This window comes from Pelobates fuscus, chromosome 5 (genome assembly GCF_036172605.1).
Source record: "Pelobates fuscus isolate aPelFus1 chromosome 5, aPelFus1.pri, whole genome shotgun sequence".
Taxonomy (NCBI): Eukaryota; Metazoa; Chordata; class Amphibia; order Anura; family Pelobatidae; genus Pelobates; species Pelobates fuscus.
The window spans coordinates 129037775-129062785 of NC_086321.1; the positions used below are offsets into that span (position 1 = coordinate 129037775).

The 25011-nt window shown below is 42.7% G+C and overlaps 1 protein-coding gene across 1 annotated transcript in view; it reads left to right on the plus strand.

The window, feature by feature from the left end:
* The window catches only part of LRRC43 (leucine rich repeat containing 43), an 80255-nt gene that overhangs the window by 41452 nt on the left and 13792 nt on the right, over window positions 1–25011 (plus strand). The window contains exons 6-9 of the mRNA XM_063456992.1: window positions 6980–7146; window positions 10487–10571; window positions 12146–12282; window positions 17810–17914. Coding sequence (XP_063313062.1) covers window positions 6980–7146; window positions 10487–10571; window positions 12146–12282; window positions 17810–17914 — 494 coding nt within the window. The remainder of the gene's footprint in view (window positions 1–6979; window positions 7147–10486; window positions 10572–12145; window positions 12283–17809; window positions 17915–25011) is intronic.

A 25011-nucleotide genomic window follows, 5' to 3' on the forward strand; every position in this document is an offset into this window, starting at 1 on the left:
TTAGCCGTAACAATAAAAGCCCCAATTATAACACTCAGTAAATCCCCCCCCAAAGAAAAAAAGTAAAGTAGATTTTTACAAGATAGTCCGGACCTGAATAGACAGAGAGATCGGTCCTCGTGTATAAATAGAGCTCATCAGGTATCTGTAAAATACAGATTGCTTAGTGCTATTTGTCTATAGCGTACTCCCTGGTATAACTAGGTACTGGACTATCCCTAACTCACTAAAAAGATTCCTTTCCAGTATGACAAAGGACCCACGGGTCTCGGCTAAGAATCTAAGACCTAAAAAGACCCCCTCATCCTCTAAATAGTTTAAATGCAGAAAGCCGTCGTCTTAGATATACATAAGTATGTCGGTTAAGCCCAACGCGCGTTTCGGCGCTAATCTGCGCTAATCTGCGCGTTTGTCAAGAGCTAACCGGAATATTGGTTGGCGCCACTTTTTAAACCTCCGTAGACACCGCCCATAGGGTTCATGACATCATCGTCATTCCCTGACGGTGTCAGTTGGTGGGCGGGACTAGGGAAATGAGTGGCCCGATCATGGAGATAAATTAACCCCCTCTCTGCCAAGTGTTGTCCTAATCCTCATAATTCAAACATGAGGAACGGCAGTAGTGTTGATGGTCCGTATGATAAATATAATTGAACTGATTAATCGTCATAGTATAAGTAAATAAACATCTGTGCATGAAAGAGAGTAGGTGGTTTGAATGTTTATAACATGGAAGAGAAGCCAATATTAATTATGGATTGCCAGCAGGATTTCCAGACAATTGGAAATGGTTCTAAGATTGTATGTGTCAATGTGACAGCATTATCTCCAGACCATATTAGGTGTCATAGTACTCAAAAGAAGATGAATATCTGTCTCAAAGTGAGACAGAGGCTATTGTGAGACATGCCTTACAGACAGGGCTAATAAATGGCTAGAGATAGTGGAAATTATCTGTAAGTAAAGACAATGTTGCCCATGTTTCTCTTAGTGATTAGGATGTTCCAAACAAGATATCTGTAAGTAAAGAGAATGTCGCCCATCTTTCTCTTAGTGATTAGGATGTTCCGAACGAGATACACCCCAAAAATTATTTAGTTCATACTTTGTAGTTAATAGATTGGGTTCAAATATCTCTAAGAGGATGAATATAATAATGCAAGATGAATTGAGCACTAATAGCCAGGAATCCTAATACATTTTAAATGAAAAGTTCCAGTCTCTTCCTTCCAACCCTACTCCAATTGTTTATAATAAATGAAACACCAGAAAAATAACAGGAAATTGTGCAGGTTTAAATAAATGGTGCAAAGGAAAAACCCTCACTTAATCCCTTTGGTTGTAAAGTTTTCAGTCTGTAAATCCCCCCCAAAAAACGTTCGTGTTGCCTTAAGAACCTGTCATAGTCACCCCTTCTTTTGTCTTGTTTCACTAATTCTAATCCACAAAAATGCAAGCCATTTGATTTTCCTGAATGGTGTTCCTCCAGGTGGCGAGCAATTGGTGATATCGTAAAAGAAACCTAAGGGTTTGAGACAGATGAGATCTGTATGAGCGTGACGTAAGAGCGCAACATGAGCTCCTGGGAGGTCTGAACGAGTGATACGAGACAGAGTGACAAGTGTAGAGTGAAGGCTTGCCTGAGGCTTTGACAAACAGAAACTGAAGTGAAATAAATACTATACCTGGATTAAAGGACAAGAACCAGGGTTTTTTGCAATTTAGAAGAGGCAAAGCGGTTGGTGCTATCGTAGAAGAAACCTAGGGGTTTGAGACAGATGTAGATCTGAGTGAGCGTGATGTATGAGCGCAGCGTGAGTTGACAAATGTAAAGTGAAGGCTGCCTAAGGCTTTGACGAAACAGAAACTGAAGTAAAATAAATACTATACCTGGATTAAAGGACAAGAACCAGTGTTTTGCAATTTAGCCGTTAAATATGACAAAATGTGCGATCTGTGGAGATCAAATAAATTTTTTAACAGAGCTAAGATTAACTTGCACATAAAGGAATGGTATAAAATTGTGTGATTAGTAATTTCACGGTAACACCTCCAAGTAAGTAAGATTGCAGCTGCTGCTAGAGTTTAGTGCAGGGAAGCTACATATAATACATAATGAACCAGCAAATACCATAAAAAGCCACTAGATGGCGATAACAGCCTACTAAACTTGGCCTGTGTAATTGACACAAAAGAAACAATAATGGAAAGTATGAATGAAAGTTTTACAACCAATATGCCGTGCACACTATAGTAAAATTATGGCATCCTTTATATATACAGTATAGTAGCATAGCCTCTGCTATAACAGTGGAGGCTTAACCCAAAGTGGATTTACATGCCCCTATTTACAAGAGTAACGTTTTGAACGAGGGTAGTAACGTACCGCGAACCTATGGGTCTGTGGGGAGGTGAGGGGGGGTGTAGAACCCCCCAGACAGGTGTACAAAAAAACGACCGCCTAGATGCCATAGTGTGGGGACCGTGGGTGGTCCCCGGTAAGATTACCGCCATGTGCGTTCCGGCCCCTGATAAGACCACAGAGCGGCGTGGAGGGGACCGGAATGTAACGTATGTAAGACTCACGGTTTCGCAGTTTAGGATGCCGGACCGCAGATAGAACGGAGGCTTCTGCCGGATACAGTATATTTTATAAATAGTATATAAACTATATATATATATATATATTCTATAAACCAGCTATATAATCGTGTTTTTTACATATATGTGTGTTTGTGTATGAATATATGTGTGTGTATGCGTATATGTGTGTGTGTATGCATATATGTGTGTTTGTGTGTGTATATGTGCGTGTGTTTATATATATATGTGTGTGTGTGTGTGTTTTTTGTTTTTGTGGGGAGGAGGGGGGGTTGGAGGGCGTAATTGCATGCTGGGTGGGGGGCAGGATCCACAGGGCCCAAACAAACGCTTGCCCAGGGTCCAATCACTACTAAAGACGGCCCTGCTGTTAGTGAGTGTGTGTTTGTTAGTGTGTGTCAAATCAGCAAGTGTGTGTGTGCCTGTCAGTGAGTGTGTCTGTTTGGGTGACTGCCCCCCCTTTCAATCACACGGGAAAGGTATTTTTACTCTCCTCTTTTTTCCCACGCCATTCCGGACTCACTGTGTCTGTTCCCGTCTCCATGGTTGAGATCATTAGTCTTGATCTCAGCTAATCCAATGCTTGCCTTTAGGAAAGCAATGGAAGGCAAATGCGCATGTGCGACAATACACAATGCTGCACCAATCAGCATCTCCTCTTGAAGATGCATTGAATAAATGCATCTCTACGGGTAGAATTAAGAGTCACACTGAATGTAGGTGGTGCACACTGTGCAGCACTGGCCCAGGAAGCACCTCTAGAGGCCGTCTGAGTGATTTCTGCCTAGTAACACCTCTAGTGATAGTCAATGTAAACACTGCCTTTTCTCTGAAAAGTCAGTGTTTACATTGAAAAGAGTGCAGGGACAGGATATAGACTCAAAAACAACTACATTAAGTTGTAGTAGTTCTGGTCACTTCAGAATGGTATTTTTGACATTGAAAAACTTTACTCCTAAATTTTTTAGCTGGCTTCTAGATTGCAATTAAATTTGTCTAGCCCTCATGACAGTGTATGGGATGGTAATCCCATCAATGTATACAAAATGTGCTCGATACATGGACTACACCTATATCAGTTATAAAACCAGGAAAAAGTGAGCATGGATAGTGAGCTGATTCGCTGGTGCAATGGACCACTTGACTGGATTTACCCCTCAGGCCTAAGACTGCCAGCCCTCCCCTGCTTTCAGCCTTTTGGTAGATAGCTCCCTGATACCGTGGGAATTAGGGAGTTATCTACTAAGCGGCTGCAAGATGCAGCCACAGCACGAATAGAATCGGAGTTTAAGTCATTCAAATTAAATTGTGATCCAAACAAAGTCCCAAAATGTGTTCTAAAACTAATGAACAAACTGTTCTCATTCTGTTAGGATACAATTCAGCAGTTTTGCCGGTGTTCTGTCTAAATGACAGGACGTTCGGCAATACTGACAGGAAGCATCGCGGGAACAGGGAGGAAAGCTAAGGATTATGGGAAAATTGTTCTGACCACCAGAAATGAAGCACACTTTGCTCCTCTGCTGGTCATAGCTGGTCATGGTGTAGGAAGCCTCCAGAAGAGAAATAGTCCCTACTTTGTCTTAATTTTTAAAAGAAAACTAGAGCAGACAGGAAGAAATGAAGAACAAATCCTGAGAGAGGGGGAGAAGAGGAATCAATTGGGGATAGGTAAGTTTGGCATGACAGTGCTGCTTTAATGTAATTCTTGGCTGCTGTGTAACAACACTAAGCATGGGTGCTGCTTGTTAAAATAGACTGTTTAGTAATCACTCTGAGAATACTTAAAGGCTGTGTGAGTGGATCCATGTCACATTTAAAGTGACTAAATTTCCACTTACCAATGGCCAAATGGAAATGTTAAGCCCTGATATAGGTATTTATTAACCTATGTATGGCGAAAATATTGACAAATTGAAATGTATAAATATTGAGCAAGCCAAGACTGTAGTACGGTGAAAGATTAGGAATTCTCAAGAAGTTTAAAACAGTTTACTTTCCTATAAATTATACTGAATTTAGCGTGATGGTGTTTTATCTATTTTTATAAAACGGATGCAGAATTAGATAAGATAAATTGAAAGTCCTCCATAACAACGTGCGCAAAAGTGTGTTTGGCTACATAATTCACAAGAAAAACAAACAAAAGAAACCACAAGAATAACCCACATGTAGGATGCTAGACTTTGTAAATGATGCAAAAGCTCTCGTGGTAAACCTTTTAAGAATAATTGCAGTCCACAATGTATAAATAGGCATCTCTGCAGAATATGCAATCTGATTATGGTTTCCTCAGTCCTTAAAAAGTAGAATGTTTGTGGGGCGGAGTTTGCTAGCTTTCCTGACCAGACGCCATGTCTATCAGCTGCACATCTCACCTTTTAATCCGGGCGATATCTGTCGACCTGAACACCATCTGGACACAGCACTCACCTAGCCTGACTCAGCAGGACGAGTACCATCGATCGATGCCTTTTTTTTTGGCCCCGAAAACAAGCAGACGGAAGCAGGGCCTGTGCAAGGATTTCTGCCGCCCTAGGCAAAGATCCATTTTGCCTCCCCTTCATGTCACCCACTGACAGACACACACACGCACACACATACACTCACTCACTCACTAAAAAAACACACATAAACTCACTGACAGACATATACTCACTCACTGACACACACACATACACTCACACAGACACACACTCACTGACACACACATACACACATACACTCACTGACAGGCAGACATACACATATTAACTGACACACACACAAACTCACTGACAGACATTCACTCACTGACACACACACACACACACACTCACTGACAGACACACAAACACTTATTGACAGACATACACACACACACACACTCACTGACAGACACACACACTCACTGACAGACATATACTCACTCACTGACACACACACACACACACACACCGACAGACAGACATACACACAGAAACTCACTGACAGACACACACACACAGACACTCAATGACAGACCGACACACACACACAGACAGACACTCAATGACAGACCTACACTCACTCACTGACACACACACACAGGCACTCACTGGCAGACATACAGACACACACACACACACTCACTTGCAGACATACACTTACTCACTGACACACACACACTCACTGACACTCACTGACAGACACACACGCTCACTGACAGACACTCACGCTCACTGACAGACACTCACCGACAGTCACACACAGACAGACCCTCACTCACTGACAAACACTGAAACACTGACCTGCCTGGGGTCCAGTGTGGGGCAGCTCCTCATTCCTCCCACCCGCCGTTTAGTATGCCGTGGCAGGTTAGGGGTTAGTTTAGGGGTAGGGTTAGGGAATTGCCAAAGTGCAGAATTCCCGAATTGCCGAACCGAAGTGCAGAATTGCCGAGGTCCCGAATTTCAGAAGTGCCGAACCGAACCAAATTTTTGGCCCATGCACATCCCTACAAATATATAACTAAGAAAATAAAATAATTAAAATTTTATATATAAATCCCCATTATTTATAACTAGGCAAAGTGTTTAAAAAAAAAAAAAAGCTATTACATATTGTGAGCTTTGAAAGTGATCATTAGTGAATGAGTGAGAGTGGTGCATCTTGTATGTTGTATGAATTGGCCCCAGCAGCACCCTTATAATGTATGCATGTTCAGGTGAGTGCAGCCCTCTTGGTTTTTATATATTTAAATATTATTTATATATAAACCTGTACATGGAGGGTACTGTTTTACTCATCAGACATCACTGAACACAAATATGAGCGTTTTAGAGCAGTAAAATGTATTACGATTAGGTCATCAGGGAAAGTGCAGTTTTTGTGTGAAAAATGCAAAAAAAATTATATGAACACTAACTTTGGCCAGGGTTTGTGACTAAGTGGCTACTAAAAAGACTGAACATTTTGAATACACTTGGTTGTCTACTTTTGCAAATGGTATGATATGATGAAGGTAAACTTCATTACTGCCAAACGATCTCAAAGTCAATATAGGCACATCAAACCAAATGGTTAATCCAACCAAAAAAAAGTGTTGTAATAAATTACTGGTTTTGGTTAGAGTAATCTTTACTAACCTGGTCCACCACCAAACATAAAAAAATAAATAAAATGAAGCTGAAAAAAATAACTGGACAAAAGAAAGTACTGAGAATGGATAACGACTCAAATAGATTGGTTTTCATCGAAATGCAGCACATACAGACATAGGGACCACGACCACTTCAACCATTTAAGTCATTATTGTGTTTAGAGTAAACCTTTATCTATTAGTGATGTCACTTTTTTTTTTCTTTTGTAAAGCATTACTGTGCTTTATCAGAGCATCACATACGTTTTCATCTTGCAGACAATCTTGAAAACTCGGCACAGATCTATGTGAGTGTTGGAAAGTTAAAAGGCATCCCAAACCCAGCAAACTCCTCAGATCTACAATCAACAGAGGCATATCCTGTTATTACCTACAATTACTATGTGACCTATGAATTCATTGAGAACCAGTCAAGCAAAGAGTTGGTAAATATTTAAGTTTTTTGCTGCATTTGGTACACAAAAAGAAAACATAAGGTTGCAAATATCAGGAGAATTCTGCATTAGAAATAATAGCTCATTTTCACTAAGGAAGGCAATTTTCTAATGATTCTTTTGGGATTTATAATTATCTATTGAATGTACAATTCATTCTCCTTAAAGCCATAAGTGTATCATGCCAAACCATGCGGATAGTTTTGAAAATTGTGTCTCTACTCTTCCCCCCCCTTCCATATAGCAATTTCACCGTACACCACAACACTCTTTACCCCTATTCTTTACTGACCGTACTGTGACTTGCTCAAGACCAAACAAAAATGTATTAAAAATCTTTTGCATGTCTGTGTCACAGTAATTCATAGTTAATGTTTTGGTTTTTTTTTCTGTTTAAGTGATTCAATTACATATTTGTACCAAACAAAGATAAAGAGTGATAGCTACACATATTAGATGCTGCAGTCCAGCAGTGGCAGACAATTTCCTGCACTCAATTTGATGGGACATGAATTTTTGACACAGTGGCTTCTGTTTTTCCCCCCTCTTACTTCTTCTGCGTGTAATAAAAAGGGCAGAGGTTAAACACCAGTACTCATTTGTGGCTTGTCTTTGTCGTGGAGTTTGCAAATTACAAAGCCAGACAGCAGGAGCTTTGACACTGTCAGATTTAGTCATTAACGTGAGTTTTGTTGGGAATTCAAAGTCATATAGTATAGCTGACTTTGAGATTTTTTTTTTTCCATTTCAGCTATTTTGGCCTTACATTTGAAATGCACTTTGAATTCCTGACAATTTTCACTTAAGTAAATAACCCTGTTTGTTTAACTCACGCAGCCTGTTCAATGCATCTGGATTTAGCATGTGTGTGTGCTGACACCAGATGCATAAATTGCATAAAACTAATATTGCTGACAAGAGAGTTTGCTGCCAGACAAGAGTATTCCAAAAGAAGAAAGAATAGAAAGTAAGGGCTGCGCCAGAGAGACTTAATATATTAATAATAAATAGTCCAAATAAAATTAGTCTTATCTAAAATGCTCTTATTGGAGACACAGAGTCTATATGTGCTTGGTCAGGAGCAAATGTCCTCGCTGTTCTCCTCCGTGTAGATTCACTCATATGCAAGAGATAAAACAAATAGAGAACCAAATAGTGCAAAAAGTCTAATAATAGAGTAAATAAAATATTAAAAGCTGGTATAAAACTCACATTTGCAAGAGCTATAACTCGCTCTAGTGTAAAAGGCGTACAGCGGTACAATCCCCGGTTATGAGATATAGGGTAAACTTCCTCCGTCAATGGTATGTTCAACACTCAAAAATAAAATAGAGACAACCAATAGTGCTCACTGGATAAAATACTGGAAATAACATATATAAAATGGTACTCACAAGGAAGGAGCAGACCAACTGCTCCTTGAAGATAGCGCTGGTGGTATTATCCCCACCTCGGATTACTTGGAGTCCAGGGTGATACAAATGGCAGGAAAAAAACAAATATAAATGTAGCAAAAGATAAATGGCACAAATAAAAAGTGACCAAATAATCTTTAATATATTCAAATACACAATAAAATATCCACAAGTTGAAGTGGACCCGTGTGTCCACTTATCCCGTAGACATACTGGCCAATGAGCCTGCAAGTTGTGTGTTTTTTCTCATGCTCACCGAGTTTTTTCTTACTTATGTTCTACAAGTGTTTTCTGCATGATTAGACATGCGAGTCTTACAGTTTCACTTTAAATGAAGCTGCAAACGAATAAGTAAACAAATTTTCAAAAAAAAAACCACATAGATAAGCGGGTGAATACCTGCTAAATATAATACTAGTAACGAAATATGACCCAATAACCTCCATCACACCCGCATGGTAATGCATGCCCAGCAACACCAATCAGGACCTGCGGGTCCGAGTTAAACCTGGGCCTGCGAGCCACTTTACTTGTAAACACTTGGATATCCCTTCAGCCTGTACACATAGCATATTGTTGAACTGTTTACGCACTATAAATGTGGAGACCTGCGAGTCTCGATGTTATATTCATATAATCTTCGCAAATCACAAAAACATACTTACAGAAAGGGGTTAAGGGAAAAAAAAAAGGAGGGAAAAAAAAGAAGTTGAAATGTTTGGAACAATGTATAAGAATACTGGCTATTGATCGTATCACACGTGATTTATTGTACAATGGTAACACATTGTAAAACTGTAATTTTAAACATTCGCATAATAAATTTACAAAAAATAAAATATCCACAAACGCGTTTCGCCAATACGGCTTTAGTATTTCAGCTGGCTGTTTGATAGCCCAGAGAGGCAGCCCTACAGACTGAAAAATAGTGGTTATGGTGCTTAGAGTGACTTTATAAGTGATTTATTTTGATGCCCCAAAGAAATAAGTTTGAACATGATCCTGTAACTGGAATCACTGTTAGCCATGTAATGAGGTGATTTCTTGCAGAGCATAGAGAGCTGCCATGTGTAACAATAATGGAAATATGCGTCAGGCAGGTCAGCTGGGACTGGGACAAACCCCACTGGTCCAAGGGTGGGGGGGTAGAAGCAGAGTAGGTCCACTTGTCGTGGTGGTCAGCGGGAAGTCGGCCGCCTCAGTATGCTGCCGTGGCCCCTTGGCACCGAAAACTCTCGGGAGAGTTATCAGACGGTTTGTCTCCGCATCTCCATTATATCTAGCTTGGGGTTGCGGCTGTGGCTTCAGTGTAGCCGGAATATTTCTTTGTGAATCAATCTGCTGATCGGGAGCTCCTGTAGCACATGTCCGATCAGCTCCGAGCTCAGGCTCCACCCCCCCTTCACCTTTTGTACTCTTATGTCAAACATGTTTTGTTAGACTTATTCTCTTGGTTACCTATTGTACAGAACTACGGTAGTGAGAATTCAACGTTTTAATGCCAGAGTTGCACAACTGAAAGCATAACTGACTTAGATATTTTTTTGTCCTTTGAATTCTCACTTTGGTGAATAAGCCTGACATTATTGTCCTTCTGAAGAAAAAACTATCAATTGCAGCATCTACTGCCATCTCAAACATAGCTAACGTTAACAAGTAACTTTACATACGTTATGTGTCTCAGCAAAATACTCATTTGTAGTAATACTGTATAACCAAGCGAATAGAAATTATTTTACAACATTCATTCCCAGATCAAGTTTGTTTGAAAGATTCTTTATTGACTTGCTTAGTACTCTAACATCAGCCAACCGGAACTAATAGAGAGTCAGATGTGTATTGTCAGCCTAATCTCTCAATACGCCTCCCATCTATTATTCTATATAAATCTTTATTCTCTTTTTTTTTTCCCCCAGACAGCTGTTGCATCCCAGCGTGAGGAAATTTACAGAGAAAATAGTTCAAAGAGCCCGGTAGTGGTGAATTCTACATTTCATACTGGTAGGGATTCTTCTCAGATTCTCTGGTTACTAACAATAGCATTTTCTTGTATAAGATTTTTTTTTTTTTTAACAGTTTATCTTATTGAATCTTTTTTTAACTTGACTAATTTATACAGTTCAGCTGTTTCGACATACAGTTATTGTAGGTATATCCCTTTCCATGCAATAAAACAGTTATGCTCTCCTTATTTAAAGAAATGAAGTTGTTATGGTGCCAGGAGGTCCCTGGTGTGGACTCACCATTCACAAATTGTGGAAGTATTAGCGCTGTATCTCTCTGCCCGGTCCTTCTGTTTGCTGTTTCAAAATGGAAAGTTATGGCTGCCAATTGATGCACCCAATTGATGCACTCAGCCAAGCAGTGGCTCCCCATTCACAAAAATGGCTTAATAAAAATATTTACGGTCTAATAAGCCTTTAGAGCTTTCGCTAATTCTGTGCAGAGCCCTGGCTGGAGGATAAATTAATTTGTTTTTGATGTGTCTGTTCTTTTAAATTTGTTGTAATTTTTGGGTTTTTGTGATCAGGCTTATTTTTCATTTATTTTCTAGTGTTGCTTTGCAGGATTATGTCTTTTATCTGGCCTCTTTTGTGGCTGGAGATTTTATCTTTTGCCCCTCATTGTATACTAGAGTTAGAGAGTGCAAATAATAATAATAACAAATAATAACAAAGTATTTAACCAGGAAAGGTACATTCAGATTACTCTGGTTTCCAAGTACGTCCTGGGGATGTTACCTTAGCCCAACATCCAGGGGTTGTTACTATCACCCAATTTAATGTTACTCATTTTATCTACCTCGGAAGGATGAAGGGCTGAGTCAATCCTGCCAGGATTTGAACCTGCGACCCAAGGGTTAGAACAGATTCTGCTGATGCATTATCCCACTGAGCTATTTCACCGGCCTATTTTTTTATTTGACAATTTTTATTGGTTTTAAAATTGGGATACAGAAAAGAAGAGGGGAAGTGGGAACAAAATAAAGCAACTCCCTGCACAGCACATCCTCATTGTTATAGTAACACATCCAGTTGATATCTGGCACGATGACACATGGGACTACAAGATGACCTGATCACATATTAACAGTAGTGAGTCATGCCCTAAGCACTGAATGACCTCTCCTGATCGTCCAAGGAGTATTAAATAGTTTGTTTATAATAATCCAAGTCCAGATTTTATATGTCCAGAAGCTTTTGATCTGACTGAAATCCAGGCCAAATTCAGACTCGTTCAGAGCCTACTCGGCAAAATCCGAACAATGTTTGATATTGTGAACAGTGTCCATATGCAGCAGGATGGTGTTGCCCCAGCTGGTACGAGTCATTTGGAATTCAGTGAATAACTCTGATGATAAGCAAAGTAAGAGTTGTCTTTTGAAAAACTGGTGGCATGTTATCAAATGTTCCAAATTGTATTCTATAGACTGTGTACAGATTAAAACATTACAATGGAAATATGTCGTTTATCTGGAGTTTATTACAATATTTGTTCACATAGCTGAAAATCAATCCTGGAGCAAATAGGATCTAAAATAATAATAATAATAAATTATTGCTGTATGTAAACAGGTTCGTACAAGACTGGAGGAGCACCTTGGAATGAAGTTATTGATTGTCAGTATAAAAAAATGCACAATGTGAATGATCTGCTGGCATTGAAGTCCTTCCTAATCTCAGGAATGAGAGTAACTGTTACAGAGGAAAAGGTATTTTCTTTTAAAGGCACCACACTACCGATTTTAGAAATACATAGCTGTGATTTTGTTTAAAAAGACAAAAAACATGTTTTATATACAAAATTCAAAGGGAGGCATTTATCAGGTCTTCTGTGGAAATTGCACAGTATACATTTTCAAGTTATAAATTGTGATATATATAGCATTTAACTCCTTCACGTCTGCACTTGTGTGTATACACTATCACTAGGGTATGCATTTATACCCCACAATCACGTATACACAATTTGTATAATTACCAATGAAGTTTGTGTATGGCAAATTAATTTTGTTTTCAAATTATGCCACTAACAGTGTCCATAAGCTCACAGCACGAAGGCACGAAGGATCCGCAACACTGTGACTAGTTTCAGCCAGTGGCGTACACATGATCCATGGGGCACTGGTGCGAAAATTGATCCACAGTGAGAAGACACTGGACGTCCATAGGAAAGCATTGAGTAATGCTTTCCTCTGGGCGGTTTGAATGCGTGCGCGGCTCTTGCAACACATGCGCATTCGGAGCTTAGAGGCGGATTGGGGCGGAGAGATCCCCAGCGCCAAGGGAGCCCGGCGCTGGAGAAAGGTAAGTGCTGAAGGGGTTTTAACCACACACACACACACTCTCACAAACAGACGCATACACACTAGCTAACAGACACACACACTCAGTGACAGACATACACACATACACACTCACAAAACATACACTTTCACTGACAAACACACACTCCCTAACAGACACCAAACAGACTCACACAAACTAACACACTCACTGACACACACACACACTGACATTTACTAGCAGACACATACTCAATAACAGACACACACAAACTAACACACTCAGTAACAGACACACACATACAGTAACACACACACACTCACTGACACACAAAAACTAACACACTCACTGACACTCACTAGCAGACACACACTCAATAACAGACACACACAAACTAACACACTCAGTAACAGACACACACACACACAAAAACTAACATACAAGCACATACACAAACACACTCACATTTTTTTATTTTTTATTTATTTAGTCCCCCAGCCACCCTACCTTTGGGAGTGCTGAGGGGATTCCAGATTTCCCTGGGGTCCAATGGTGCTGCTGGGGTCCAATGGTGCTGCTCCCTCACGTGCCGCTTACTGATGCCAGAGCCGGAGTGACGTCATATTCCGGCTCCGGCATCACTGCGGTGCACGCGAGGAAGCTGGGCAGAGAGAGCTCAGGGGAGAATGCTCCCGCGCGTGCGCCCACCCGCCAGCCAAGTGACACCATTGCCAGCCCCTAAGGGGCCCTGAGGTGGCTAGCTGATGGGCCCCCCAGGAGAAGAGGCTGGCAAAATGTGGCCGCACTGGCAAACATACCCTGGTCGCAGGGCAGCTGGGCCCCCTGGTGGGCCAGGCCTGGTCGCAGCTGCGACCCCTGCAACCACGGTATGTACACCAGTGGTTTCAGCTCTCTCTTTTCCTCTCTCTCCATGAGGAGCTGCATTTCGAGGGGAGAGGAGAGCATAGGGAGAGATTTGCAGCTCAGGTTCCCCTGCCTGTGATATCACATCCTCCATGTTACTAGTGAATACAGCAGGTGAGCCGCTGGGCAGAGCAGAGGGACTGCCACCCTCCAAGAAAGCAAGGCAATGAGGGTAGCTGATGGGGAAATTTCAGTGACAGAAGCCAGCCACATTACATACACTAATCAGCCACAACATTAAAGCCACCTGCCTCATATTGTGTAGGTCTTCCTTGCTTTGCCTAAACAGCTCTAAAGCTTTGTGGCATGTACTCCATAAATCCTCTTAATATGTGTCCTTTGCTATCCGGCACCAAGACATTAGCAGCAGATACTTTAAGTCCTACAAGTTGCGAGGTAGGGCCAGGAATTTTTGTTCCAGCACATCCCACAGATCCTCAATCTTCTTGAGATCTGGAGAATTTGGAAGCCAAGGCAACACCTTGAACTTTTTGCCATGTTCCTTAAAACATTCCTGAACAAGTTTTTCAGTGTGGCAAGGTGCATCATCCTGCTGGAAGATGACACTTCCATCAGGAAACACCACTGCCACGTGTACGTGGGCATTCTCACCGGTTTGAAGCTATGCAGCCCCATACACAGCAAATTGGATACACTGTATTTTCTGACACTTTTCTATTATAGCCAACATCAGCAATTTGAGCTTCAGTAGCTCTTCTGTGTGATAGGACCAGAAGAGCTAGCCTTAGCTTTCCATGGGCATCAATGATCCCTGGATGACTCTGACACTGTTACACATACACACACTAGTGCACCCTCACAATTTCTGTAACCTGTTACAGTATGCTGGTCACTGTGAGAGAGCAGATGTCAGTCTCTGCTCCCTCACGATCTAAGTCACATCTCCAATCCCTCTTTACAGACAGAGAATCACACTGTCCCTCCTTTACTAGTTTCAGGTGCCTCTTGCCAACCATCACTACTTCATTCCTTCCTATGTCTGGGAGCAGTAAGGAAGTGAAGTTTTATCACTTCCTCCCAGCACAGCAAGCACTCTGGGAACAGCCGAGGGCGGTATGTTTGACAGCCCTGGTGTAGAGGTTATGTGTAAAATGTGTTGTGCCTTGAAAAGTGGTCTAAGGTACAAAAATGGGGCAATTGCCCTGTAAACCAATTCATCCAAGATGTAAATTCCAATACAATGCTTTTTCTACATAACCAATATGTTTCTCATATACTATTTTCATGTTCCTTTTGTGTTCCTTTAACTGTTTAATATAATATGAGCTCGGCTGGTGGTCCTCCCCCCCCCACCTAGTGTAACCTGCAAGGAAACACTGATAGGTAGGTCACATTATTATTGTAACAGGTTGTTAGTTCTTTGGCCAATAATGGTTGATAATGGATCTTACTTTTTTATATTTACAACTGCAATTGCAGATTAAAGGAGCTACATGCATTTCTAATTTAATCTTTTCTGTTTATATTTAAATGTTTTTTTCTTTCTAATTTGTTGATTTCTGATATGTCTCGATTATATTAGAACTAATACAGTTTATCGGCTCCTAATAAGTCAGATTGATTACATTAATTCTGTTAAAGGTTTATAGGGAGCAATAAATATCGGATCAGATATCAAAACTGATACCTAGCCTTTACATACAAAATATCAGATGAGGACATTTATTTCCATGTATAAGGCACGTAGTGTCCAATAAATGGCCTCATTGGATTTTGGCAACTAAAAGTTGTTAATATATTTTTTACTAGTTGCCTGATGGCAGCACTAGCAAATAGTTAAAAAGTCTATTGGGTTCAATATGACAGCTGCTCACCGTCACTAAAAATTAGCAACTGCAAAATGGGAAAGTTGAGGTCAGATGACTGCAGGAGAGAGGCTGACATTCTTGTCTGACCCGGTCTACTTTCTGGGGAGGAATAAAAGGTCTCCTCCTAGACCTTTTAACTTGGACTCGTGGCTATGGAGGGCCTGACTAGTAAAGAACAATGGGTGAATTTAGCCAGTCCCCCATCTAGCAGGAAAGTAATTACAAAAATCAATACAAATCATCTAATGGACCAATTAATTGCTACGGTCCAAAACTCCCTCCCATTCTTCTATAAAGTGTGGGAACCATGGCAAGCTTATAAGGATAAGCAACAGGTCCCATAAGGGTCTCACACACATGGTTTGCTCCTCGGTGGGCACACACCCCTTCCCTTCCCCTTTAATCGTCCAATTTAGTTTTGTTAACTTTTCTGTTTATTAAGAATGTTTAAAAATACAGACAGTCAGCGCTTAAGGTATATCTACGAGGCAAAAAGCTTCTCGTTCGCCCCAACAAGAAGATTCAACTCAAACCTCGAATTTCACATTACGATAATTGATGAATAGCTCTATTATGTATGTTCATACTTATTCGTGAGACTGTTTGACCTTGCACCTTGTATTGACTGCCTGTCATAAATAAAGAACTATAAAAAAACAAATTAGACAGGAGGTCATTTTCCACCCCCTACATCCACTCATGGCTAGCCGGTGCTATTTATTAAAAACAAATTGGGGGGACATCCTATTCACCCCACCAGCCATAAGTTATATAGAAGGGGGAGTGGTCATGGCATTGTCCACCCTCCACCACCACCACAGGCTTTGAGTGGGGTAATTTATGATATTTATGATAATGTGGAGCTATCACCATGAAAATAATGGGGTTATGGGCATCCCACCAAAATTGTGCCAAGGTGTTCCAGCCCTAAGCCACGCCCACAATTTGAAAAAATTCTGCCTGTTAAAATATATATATTTGTGTTCGGGGCAAAAATCGATATGCGTATTTGCTAGAAAGTGCTGTGACGTAACACCTAATATAGGAAAAGCTGGTTGTGTTGTGCCGGAACCGACGATGCTGTAGGCCTGAAATAAAAGAGGGCAAAAAGAAGAATGCAATGCCGATATATTTATTTAGACAATGAACATGATACAAACTATATTACATTTTTTACGAGGACCTTTTAACAAAAGATTTTAAGTGTAGCTCTCTGTATTATAAGCAGGTGGACGTCACTCTGTGAGTGAAAATGCCTCCATCTTGGGTCACCATATGCCACAGCCCAAAATCAAGAGTACTCTCTCTAGCCAGTGACTTCCCTCCACCACAAAACTATGCAGGTTCTGCTGGTGCACGTGTTGTGCAAGGTGAAGTTTTACACCTAGCCAGGAGTCCACATAACTACAGCTCCAGGCCTTGAAGGGGGAAAGTGCCCCATGTCCATAGATCCATCTCCAGGTGGCAGGATCTCATGCCCAAAGGGTCCCCAAAACTGGGGCACCCCTTGGATGTATGGATGACTACCCAGATCTAGGCGGACCCCCGGCCGAAAAGAGAAAAGGTGGTGTGATCAGCAGCTTTTGTCAGCAAAGCAGCAGAAGGGGAATGTACCTTGGGTCTGTTGCTGATTTGATGCAAGAACACATAGCAGAATGCGTGAAATCTGACATTGAATAAGTGGAGCACTCATAGCCCACAAGGCCTGTTCGACTGAGCTGATGCTCTGTTGAGGTGGCCATCTTGGTCGCGCCATGCAGTGCTCCAGACATCCTTCAAGGGAATCTCCACCTCGATATTCCCCACCGGTCCAAAGGGGATGGGGGGGTAATGTGGTTGCAAATTTGTTGCAAGATGCGCCCTCAGAGCCATTTTGTCATTCATTTAACTGGGAAGAGGTATTTGTCACTTAAAGTTTTTGTATTTATGACAGGACAGTTTCATAGCGGTTTCTATTATACTGTCTTCTCAGACTCACACACAGCAGCTCTGCTACACATAACGAGTGCGTGAAATAATTATTGCTACAAAGTGAGGCAATTGATCGGTGGTTAAATGGCTGGGTGGAAAGTGTTGAACTGTGCCTTGTGAAAACCATGGGTATATTCTGTCCATTTTTAAATAAATATATGTATAGCTTTGTAATATTTTATTACAAAGCAAAAAAAAAATGGTAATAACCAGATTTTATTCCTGCCAGACTTTATCATGGCCCTTGGACCCAGAGCAGATCCAGAAATCAAAGGTCGTTTCGGCGTCTAACAAAAAAGGAGACAGAAAGGAGAAGGGTAGAAGCAGTTCTAAGGTGAGTTTGGAGTTAGACGTGTGACTAAATGTGCATAAAAGGACCTCAGATAACCTCTAAAACGTGATACCAAACTGCAATTAGATTTAAGGTCCATTGTAAATCTTAATTGAATGTCACATGACATCAAACTGTTCAAATATTTGACTTCATACTTCTATCATTGATGGATTTTTTTTTTTTAGCAGTTCAAGGTACATATTGACCTGTTTTATAAAAGCCCAAAAATCGCACGCAATCATTTCTCAGAACAAGACAAATGGTATATTACTTGGAATGTGGAAATGGGCTTTATTCTGTATTAAAATTATCACTGGTGCTTTGTAGATAGCAGTTGTCCTGTGCATTATTTTACTTACTATACTTGTAAGTAAGTGGAGATGAAATTAAACAGTTTCAGGTTATAAACTATTCTGTGGCATTGCTAGAGAGGGCTGACTGACTGGGGTTCTGAGAAGCCCAGAGTCTGAATTTGATCCACCCCTTCATAGACTGTAAGGTCGTTTGAGTAGGGTCTTCTTCCAACTTATTGTTCCTGTTTTTTTATGAGAATTTGTTATGAGAGAGTTCTATTAATGTGGACTTAATTTAGTCTCTTCCTTTGCCATTTTTTCTCCTTTTCTCCCTTTCTCTGTTTGATCTTTTCTATATTTTTATTATCACGCTAGTAATTTTAGAATGAAGAATTGCACAATTACTAATTTTGGTTATATATTTTATGATATATTTCTATTATGTATTCTCTATTTCTAATCTGTATTATTTTTGGAGATAGAGTATCTTAATATAATTATGAAGTAGTGATGGTACCATATTTTGCATCCGTACAAAACATTATTATGTGCATGCTAAGAAAAGATAGTCTTGTTGCCTGTTTATGGTCCGTTTATATTTTATATCTTATTTTATCTATTTCATTTTTTTCCAGTCTATTCTCTCAGCATATTTTAGTAAGACCGTATTAATATACAATGTGATGGTGTAAATTTTAGATATATTAGGCTACATGGAAAATAAGTTTCTGGTCTTTTATGATTTATACATCAAGATTAGCAATTGATTACTGCAAAAGGTTCTTTCACTAATTTCCAGTGTTTTAAGTATGCTGTTTTAAATATTGGGGCATTTAAAGATAACTTCCCCTTCTTTCTATGTATACATTTATTTGTTTCTATTTTTTATGCCAATCTCTAGATGTAATAATTTGATTACTATTTTAAGTGATTCACATTTTAGTTATAAAAATGTATTAGGGTACAGGAATGAAGTAACAAAAGGGTTAATAGGACCTGCAAGCCTATAGTGTATAAATAGCCAGCTTTAGATGAAAGATGGACTCCTCTGATAAAGTGACAGATCGTCACGAAACGCGCAAGGCTGCATCTTACCGATACACTGACACAGATTGGAACGCAAAGTGAGCCAAAGTGGAACGCACGCGGCGAATCTCCCCTTCAGCTACTGGACACACAGGACTCTGCAGCTGTCTGCAAGCCGGCTTCTGACAGTCAGCAACGGCAAAGGATCAAGACTGAGGGCGGTGAGACTCCGGAAAAAGGTTCCCACACTTTTGTGCCGTCTGTGAATAACTTTGATTTTAAATTACTTATTCAATTATACTTATTTTTAGAAAAAATCCTTTTGTTTTGAAAGACATGTTTCTGCATTTTATACTATGAAGACCAACGGCTGGTGTTGGATGGATAACATTGTCGGTTATTAAACTTGACCTATATGTAGAAAGGTTTATTACACATTTCTACATTTCTTCACATAGTGGATTACGTTATTATTTATGTGTACCATACTATTAAATGTTATTATTAGTGTGTTACTAGACTAATATTGTGCTCCCATTGGCTAGCTTTCCCTGCTGTTTCAATAGAAGGGATTTCAGCCGTACATAAATAGGAGCATACAGCTTAAAAGACTTATTAGGGGGGCAGGGCCGGGCGGCCATGCCAGCAGGCTGCAAGTCACTGTGGCTCCTGGGGAACTCGACTAAAAATGGGTAAAAACCCACTATAATCAGCATAGAACCCCCTGGAAGTGTGTGATACCTGGCCCTGGAGTGTCCCGGTGCAGCTGGAGCACGTGATATCGGGTGGACCGGGTCCTGGAGAGATGCTCCGGGGCTGGAGAGACTGAGGCCTACCCGGGAGGAGAGTGGGGCGGACGGCCGCTGCCCCGCTTTCCGCCCCGGCAACTACCGAGATCCATGATGAATCCGGGGTCCCTGGCCCCGCTTCCCCCCCCCCTTTGGGCTGGCGGGTTTATCCCGGCCTACACCGGGCAGGCAACATCTTGGCAGTGCTCCCAAGCGACTCACCGCCATCAGCTACCATGTGGCCCTTACAAAATGTCTGACAGCGATGCACCTAACCTGTAAACCACTGAAGAGGGCACGCTGAGGGAGAGCTCCCACAATACAAGGCCAGAGCGATGACCACCCAAGGCATTTCAATGTAACAACGACAAGGCAGCGACAGAGAACGGCGGTTCTGATGGCTACCCACACCGCAAGCAGACCTACTCACCAGCAGAGGACCCAGCGCCTACCTTAACTGAGCACGCCTCTCCTCATAATCCATAACGCTCTAGTCGCCCTAAACGACTATCCCACTCCAGCCGTGCCCACACCTGGTTACTGCGACCCGCAAAGCAGCATACCCGCACTCACAAGCCGGCTGGGTCCACAGACACTTCGACCTGCGGTGGGTTCCAGGGACGCAATGCACTCAGAGGTACCCTATGAGGCGGAGAAGAGGACAGGGATCAACATCACTCCTGATGCCAAAGCGACAGGTACCCCAGCTCCTTACAACAGACAGCAACTGAAGCAAGAGTCGCTAGACCCGATACTGACAGCCTTAATAACAGAAACTCTGGCTGTGGGTACCTCCAAACGGACATATCTGCAACTGACACCATAATTGAGGCAACAGTATTTAATGGTCTTAATGCCCTGATTAGTGCAGATACCAACCCAATGTGCCACAACCTGCCTGGTGGCACAATCAACTGTAGATAAGCTGTTGTTTTCATATGAACATGTGTCTAAACTCTTATACTATATTCACTTACCTAATTAAGCCTAGGTTTTAAGCAACTTCGTAATGAAATGTTCTGAAATGTAAAATCACTAGGCAGCATAGGTATGGATGTATGTGTAAAGAAGCCCACGACTTGTGTGTTAGCATCAATTTAATTAAGCTTGTTCTATTCGTAAATTTACAAAAATGTGCGTTTTCTCATGCCACTATCTAACCTTTTGTCACTCTTGAATCACGCTGTTGTGGCATTTTGTTTAATGCCCTGTAACCACCTGCACAACTAAAAATAAAGAATAAAAAAAAAAAGACTTATTAGGACTGTTCTGCTCATTTATGGTGTTTTAAAATTATTGCAATTTTCTTTATTTATTGACACAACTTATATACTTCCATTTGGTTTGTGTATATTGAAGATCCTATTGTTATCATTACAATTATTACTGATTCATTGGATAACATTGTTTAGCAGACTTACCACTGCTGCAAAATTCAAATTTTAAATACTGAGGTTTTAAATACACCTATTTTAGAATTGTAAGTGACAGTAACTATCTCCTGGTTGCAGCAATTTGATTTTTTCTTTTTGCTATTCCTATTCTTATTGTTCCTGTAAGTTTTCTTGTAATTGTTCTATTTGTAGTTAAATCCTCCCTCTTTTAATGTTGTGAAGTGCTACGGAATCTGTTGGCGCTATATAAATGGCAATAATAATTGTTATCCCAGAGTACTTTGTGACAGTGCACACATGGGCGGACTGACCACTCGGGCAGATCTCTCCAACTGGAACGGCAAAAAAATAAAAAAAAGTAATTTCCTTTATTAGGTTGCTGGGGCCCGTGATGCAGCGCAGGGCCCCAGCAACCTACCGCTCTTTAAATCACCCCCCTCTCACCCTCACCTGAGAACTGGCAGCAACTCCTCTCTGCCAGGTCTCCTCCTTCCTGTCCCACGCGGCTCTGTGTGATGGGAGAGGCGGGGCCAGGAAGTGACATCACTTCCTGTATTCTCCTCTCACACAGAGCCCGATCACAGCCACCAGGGGAAGGAGCAGCAGCCTGGGAGAGAAGTGGGAGCAGAGAGACAGGTAGGCACTAATCACCCCCCCCCACTAGTCACCCCCACTCTGTCACTGTCACCCCTCCCTCTGTCACTAGTCACCCCCCCTGTCACCCCCCCTCACTGTCACCCCTCCCTCTGTCACTAGTCACCCCTCCCTCTGTCACTAGTCACCCCTCCACTGTCACTGTCACCCCCCCCTGTCACTGTCACCCCCCTGTCACTGTCACCCCCCTCTGTCACTAGTCACCCCCCCTCTGTCACGGTCACCCCCCCTCTGTCACTAGTCACCCCCCCCTCTGTCACTAGTCACCCCCCCTCTGTCACTAGTCACCCCCCTCTGTCACTAGTCACCCCCCCTCTGTCTCTGTCACCCCCCTGTCACTGACACCCCCCCTGTCACTGTCACCCCCCCTGTCAGTCACCCCCCCTCTGTCACTAGTCACCCCCACTCTGTCACCCCTCCCTCTGTCACTGGTCACCCCCTCCCTCTGTCACTAGTCACCCCCCCTGTCACTGACACCCCCCCTGTTACCCCCCCTGTCACTAGTCACCCCCACTCTGTCACTGTCACCCCTCCCTCTGTCACTGTCACCCCTCCCTCTGTCACTAGTCACCCCCCCTGTCACTGTCACCCCCCCTCACTGTCACCCCTCCCTCTGTCACTAGTCACCCCTCCCTCTGTCACTAGTCACCCCTCCACTGTCACTGTCACCCCCCTGTCACTGTCACCCCCCTCTGTCACTAGTCACCCCCCCTCTGTCACGGTCACCCCCCCTCTGTCACTAGTCACCCCCCCTCTGTCACTAGTCACCCCCCCTCTGTCACTAGTCACCCCACTCTGTCACTGTCACCCCTCCCTCTGTCACTAGTCACCTCCCCCTGTCACTGTCACCCCTCCCTCTGTCACTGTCACCCCTCCCTCTGTCACTAGTCACCCCCCTCTGTCACTAGTCACCCCCCCTCTGTCACTAGTCACCCCCCTGTCACTGTCACCCCCCTGTCACTGTCACCCCCCTCTGTCACTGACACCCCCCTGTCACTGTCACCCCCCCTCTGTCACTAGTCACCCCCACCCTCTGTCACTGTCACCCCTCCCTCTGTCACTAGTCACCCCCCCTGTCACTGACACCCCCCCGTTACCCCCCCTGTCACTAGTCACCCCCACTCTGTCACCCCTCCCTCTGTCACTGTCACCCCTCCCTCTGTCACTAGTCACCCCCCGTCACTGTCAACCCCCCTGTCACTGTCACCCCTCCCTCTGTCACTAGTCACCCCCCCTCTGTCACTGTCACCCCCGTCACTGTCACCCCCTGTCACTGTCACCCCCCTCTGTCACTGTCACCCCCCCTGTCACTGTCACCCCCCTGTCACTGTCTCCCCCCCTGTCACTAGTCACCCCTCCCTCCCTCTGTCACTAGTCACCCCTCCCTTCCTCTGTCCCTAGTCACCCCTCCCTTCCTCTGTCACTAGTCACTCCTCCCTCCGTCACTAGTCACTCCTCCCTCCCTCTGTCACTAGTCACCCCCTCCCTCACTGCCACTAGTCACCCCTCCCTCTGTCACTAGTCAACCCCTCCCTCCGTCACTGTGTCACTAATCACTCCCTCCCTGTGTCACTAATCACTCCCTCCCTGTGTCACTGTGTCACCCCCACCCTCCCTCTGTCACTGTGTCATTAGTCACCCCTCCCTCCCTCATTGTGTCACCCCCTCCCTCCCTCATTGTGTCACCCCCTCTCTCTGTCACTAGTCACCCCTCTCTCTGTCATTAGTCACCCCTCCCTTTGTCACTGTGTCACCCCCTCCTTCCCTTACTCAGCCAGGTAGCTGTAGTTCATAGCAGAATTATAGCCTTTCCCCCCATACATTAGTTGAGACTTAATTCTGGGAGTAAGCTCATTTATCTTACATCTTGCGAGTGTAATCATTATCTACCTCATTAATCTTGTATTACAATACATCACCATGTGCTGTTCAATTTCTCTTTTTTAGTTACCAAGCTGTATCCCATATTTGTGTGTATGTAACCCACTGATTAAAGGATATCAGGAAGTGTGTCATCTTCGTTGGACTCTTCAAGTACCTGTTGTAAAGCTTCCATATCTGGATTTTGGTCACATTTGTTGAGCAAGCGGTCATAACACAGACTACCAGGTCCATGTAGTCCACTTTTCACTTTGCAGACTCAACAAGTAGCTTGATGTTCCAATATGTTCCAGAGGCTCCTGCCAGCGCACACTAGTTCATTAAGGTTACTTAAAATGAAACACTTTTGTGTATGAACATTTAAGCCTCTCTCTTTCAGTCTTTCTTGCCATGCAGGACGAAAATTACCGTTTTCATCACTTTTGTAAAACAAATCATATGTTATTTCAAGTTCAATAACAGTATAATTCTGCTTTCTGAAGTGGGGAAGGATCCCCTATTCCTTCACTAGTGCTCTACTTTGTTTCACCAATCATTCTGAGACACTGAATTCCTTACTGCTTTTGTTCCGGACCACGAGCTTGGTAATAGACGGAGGATTTTAACTTTACCTTCCATGTTTGCTATAGCACAGTTTTCTTTTAAGGTCTAAATGAATCTGTCTAAGTCTTCTGGCAATGGAGTTTTGTCACTGTTATTCTCTGCTGTAATTGTCTCTTCACGTAGAATAGACAACGCTTGCGTGGATGGTGTTTCCGGGGCAAGCCCATGGTGGCCCACTTTCCAGGAGGGCATTCCCTGGGGGAAACCGGCTTGAGCCCGATGCTGATGCCCGGAGGGGGCCTTCCCCCCCCTTTGGATGGGAGGGTGGGAGTTGCCACACGCGCTCTTAGTTTGGTCCAAAACCATGCGAAAATAGCCTCCAGCGAGGTCATTGAGCAACTGAGAGAGCCGGAGCTATCTGTGTGTTGCCGCGGTAGGTCCCCGGATTCAGGCTGAAGCGCGTTCGTCATCTTGGAGTCAGCAGCGTCACTTTGCTGGATGGCAAAATCTTCTGTGCC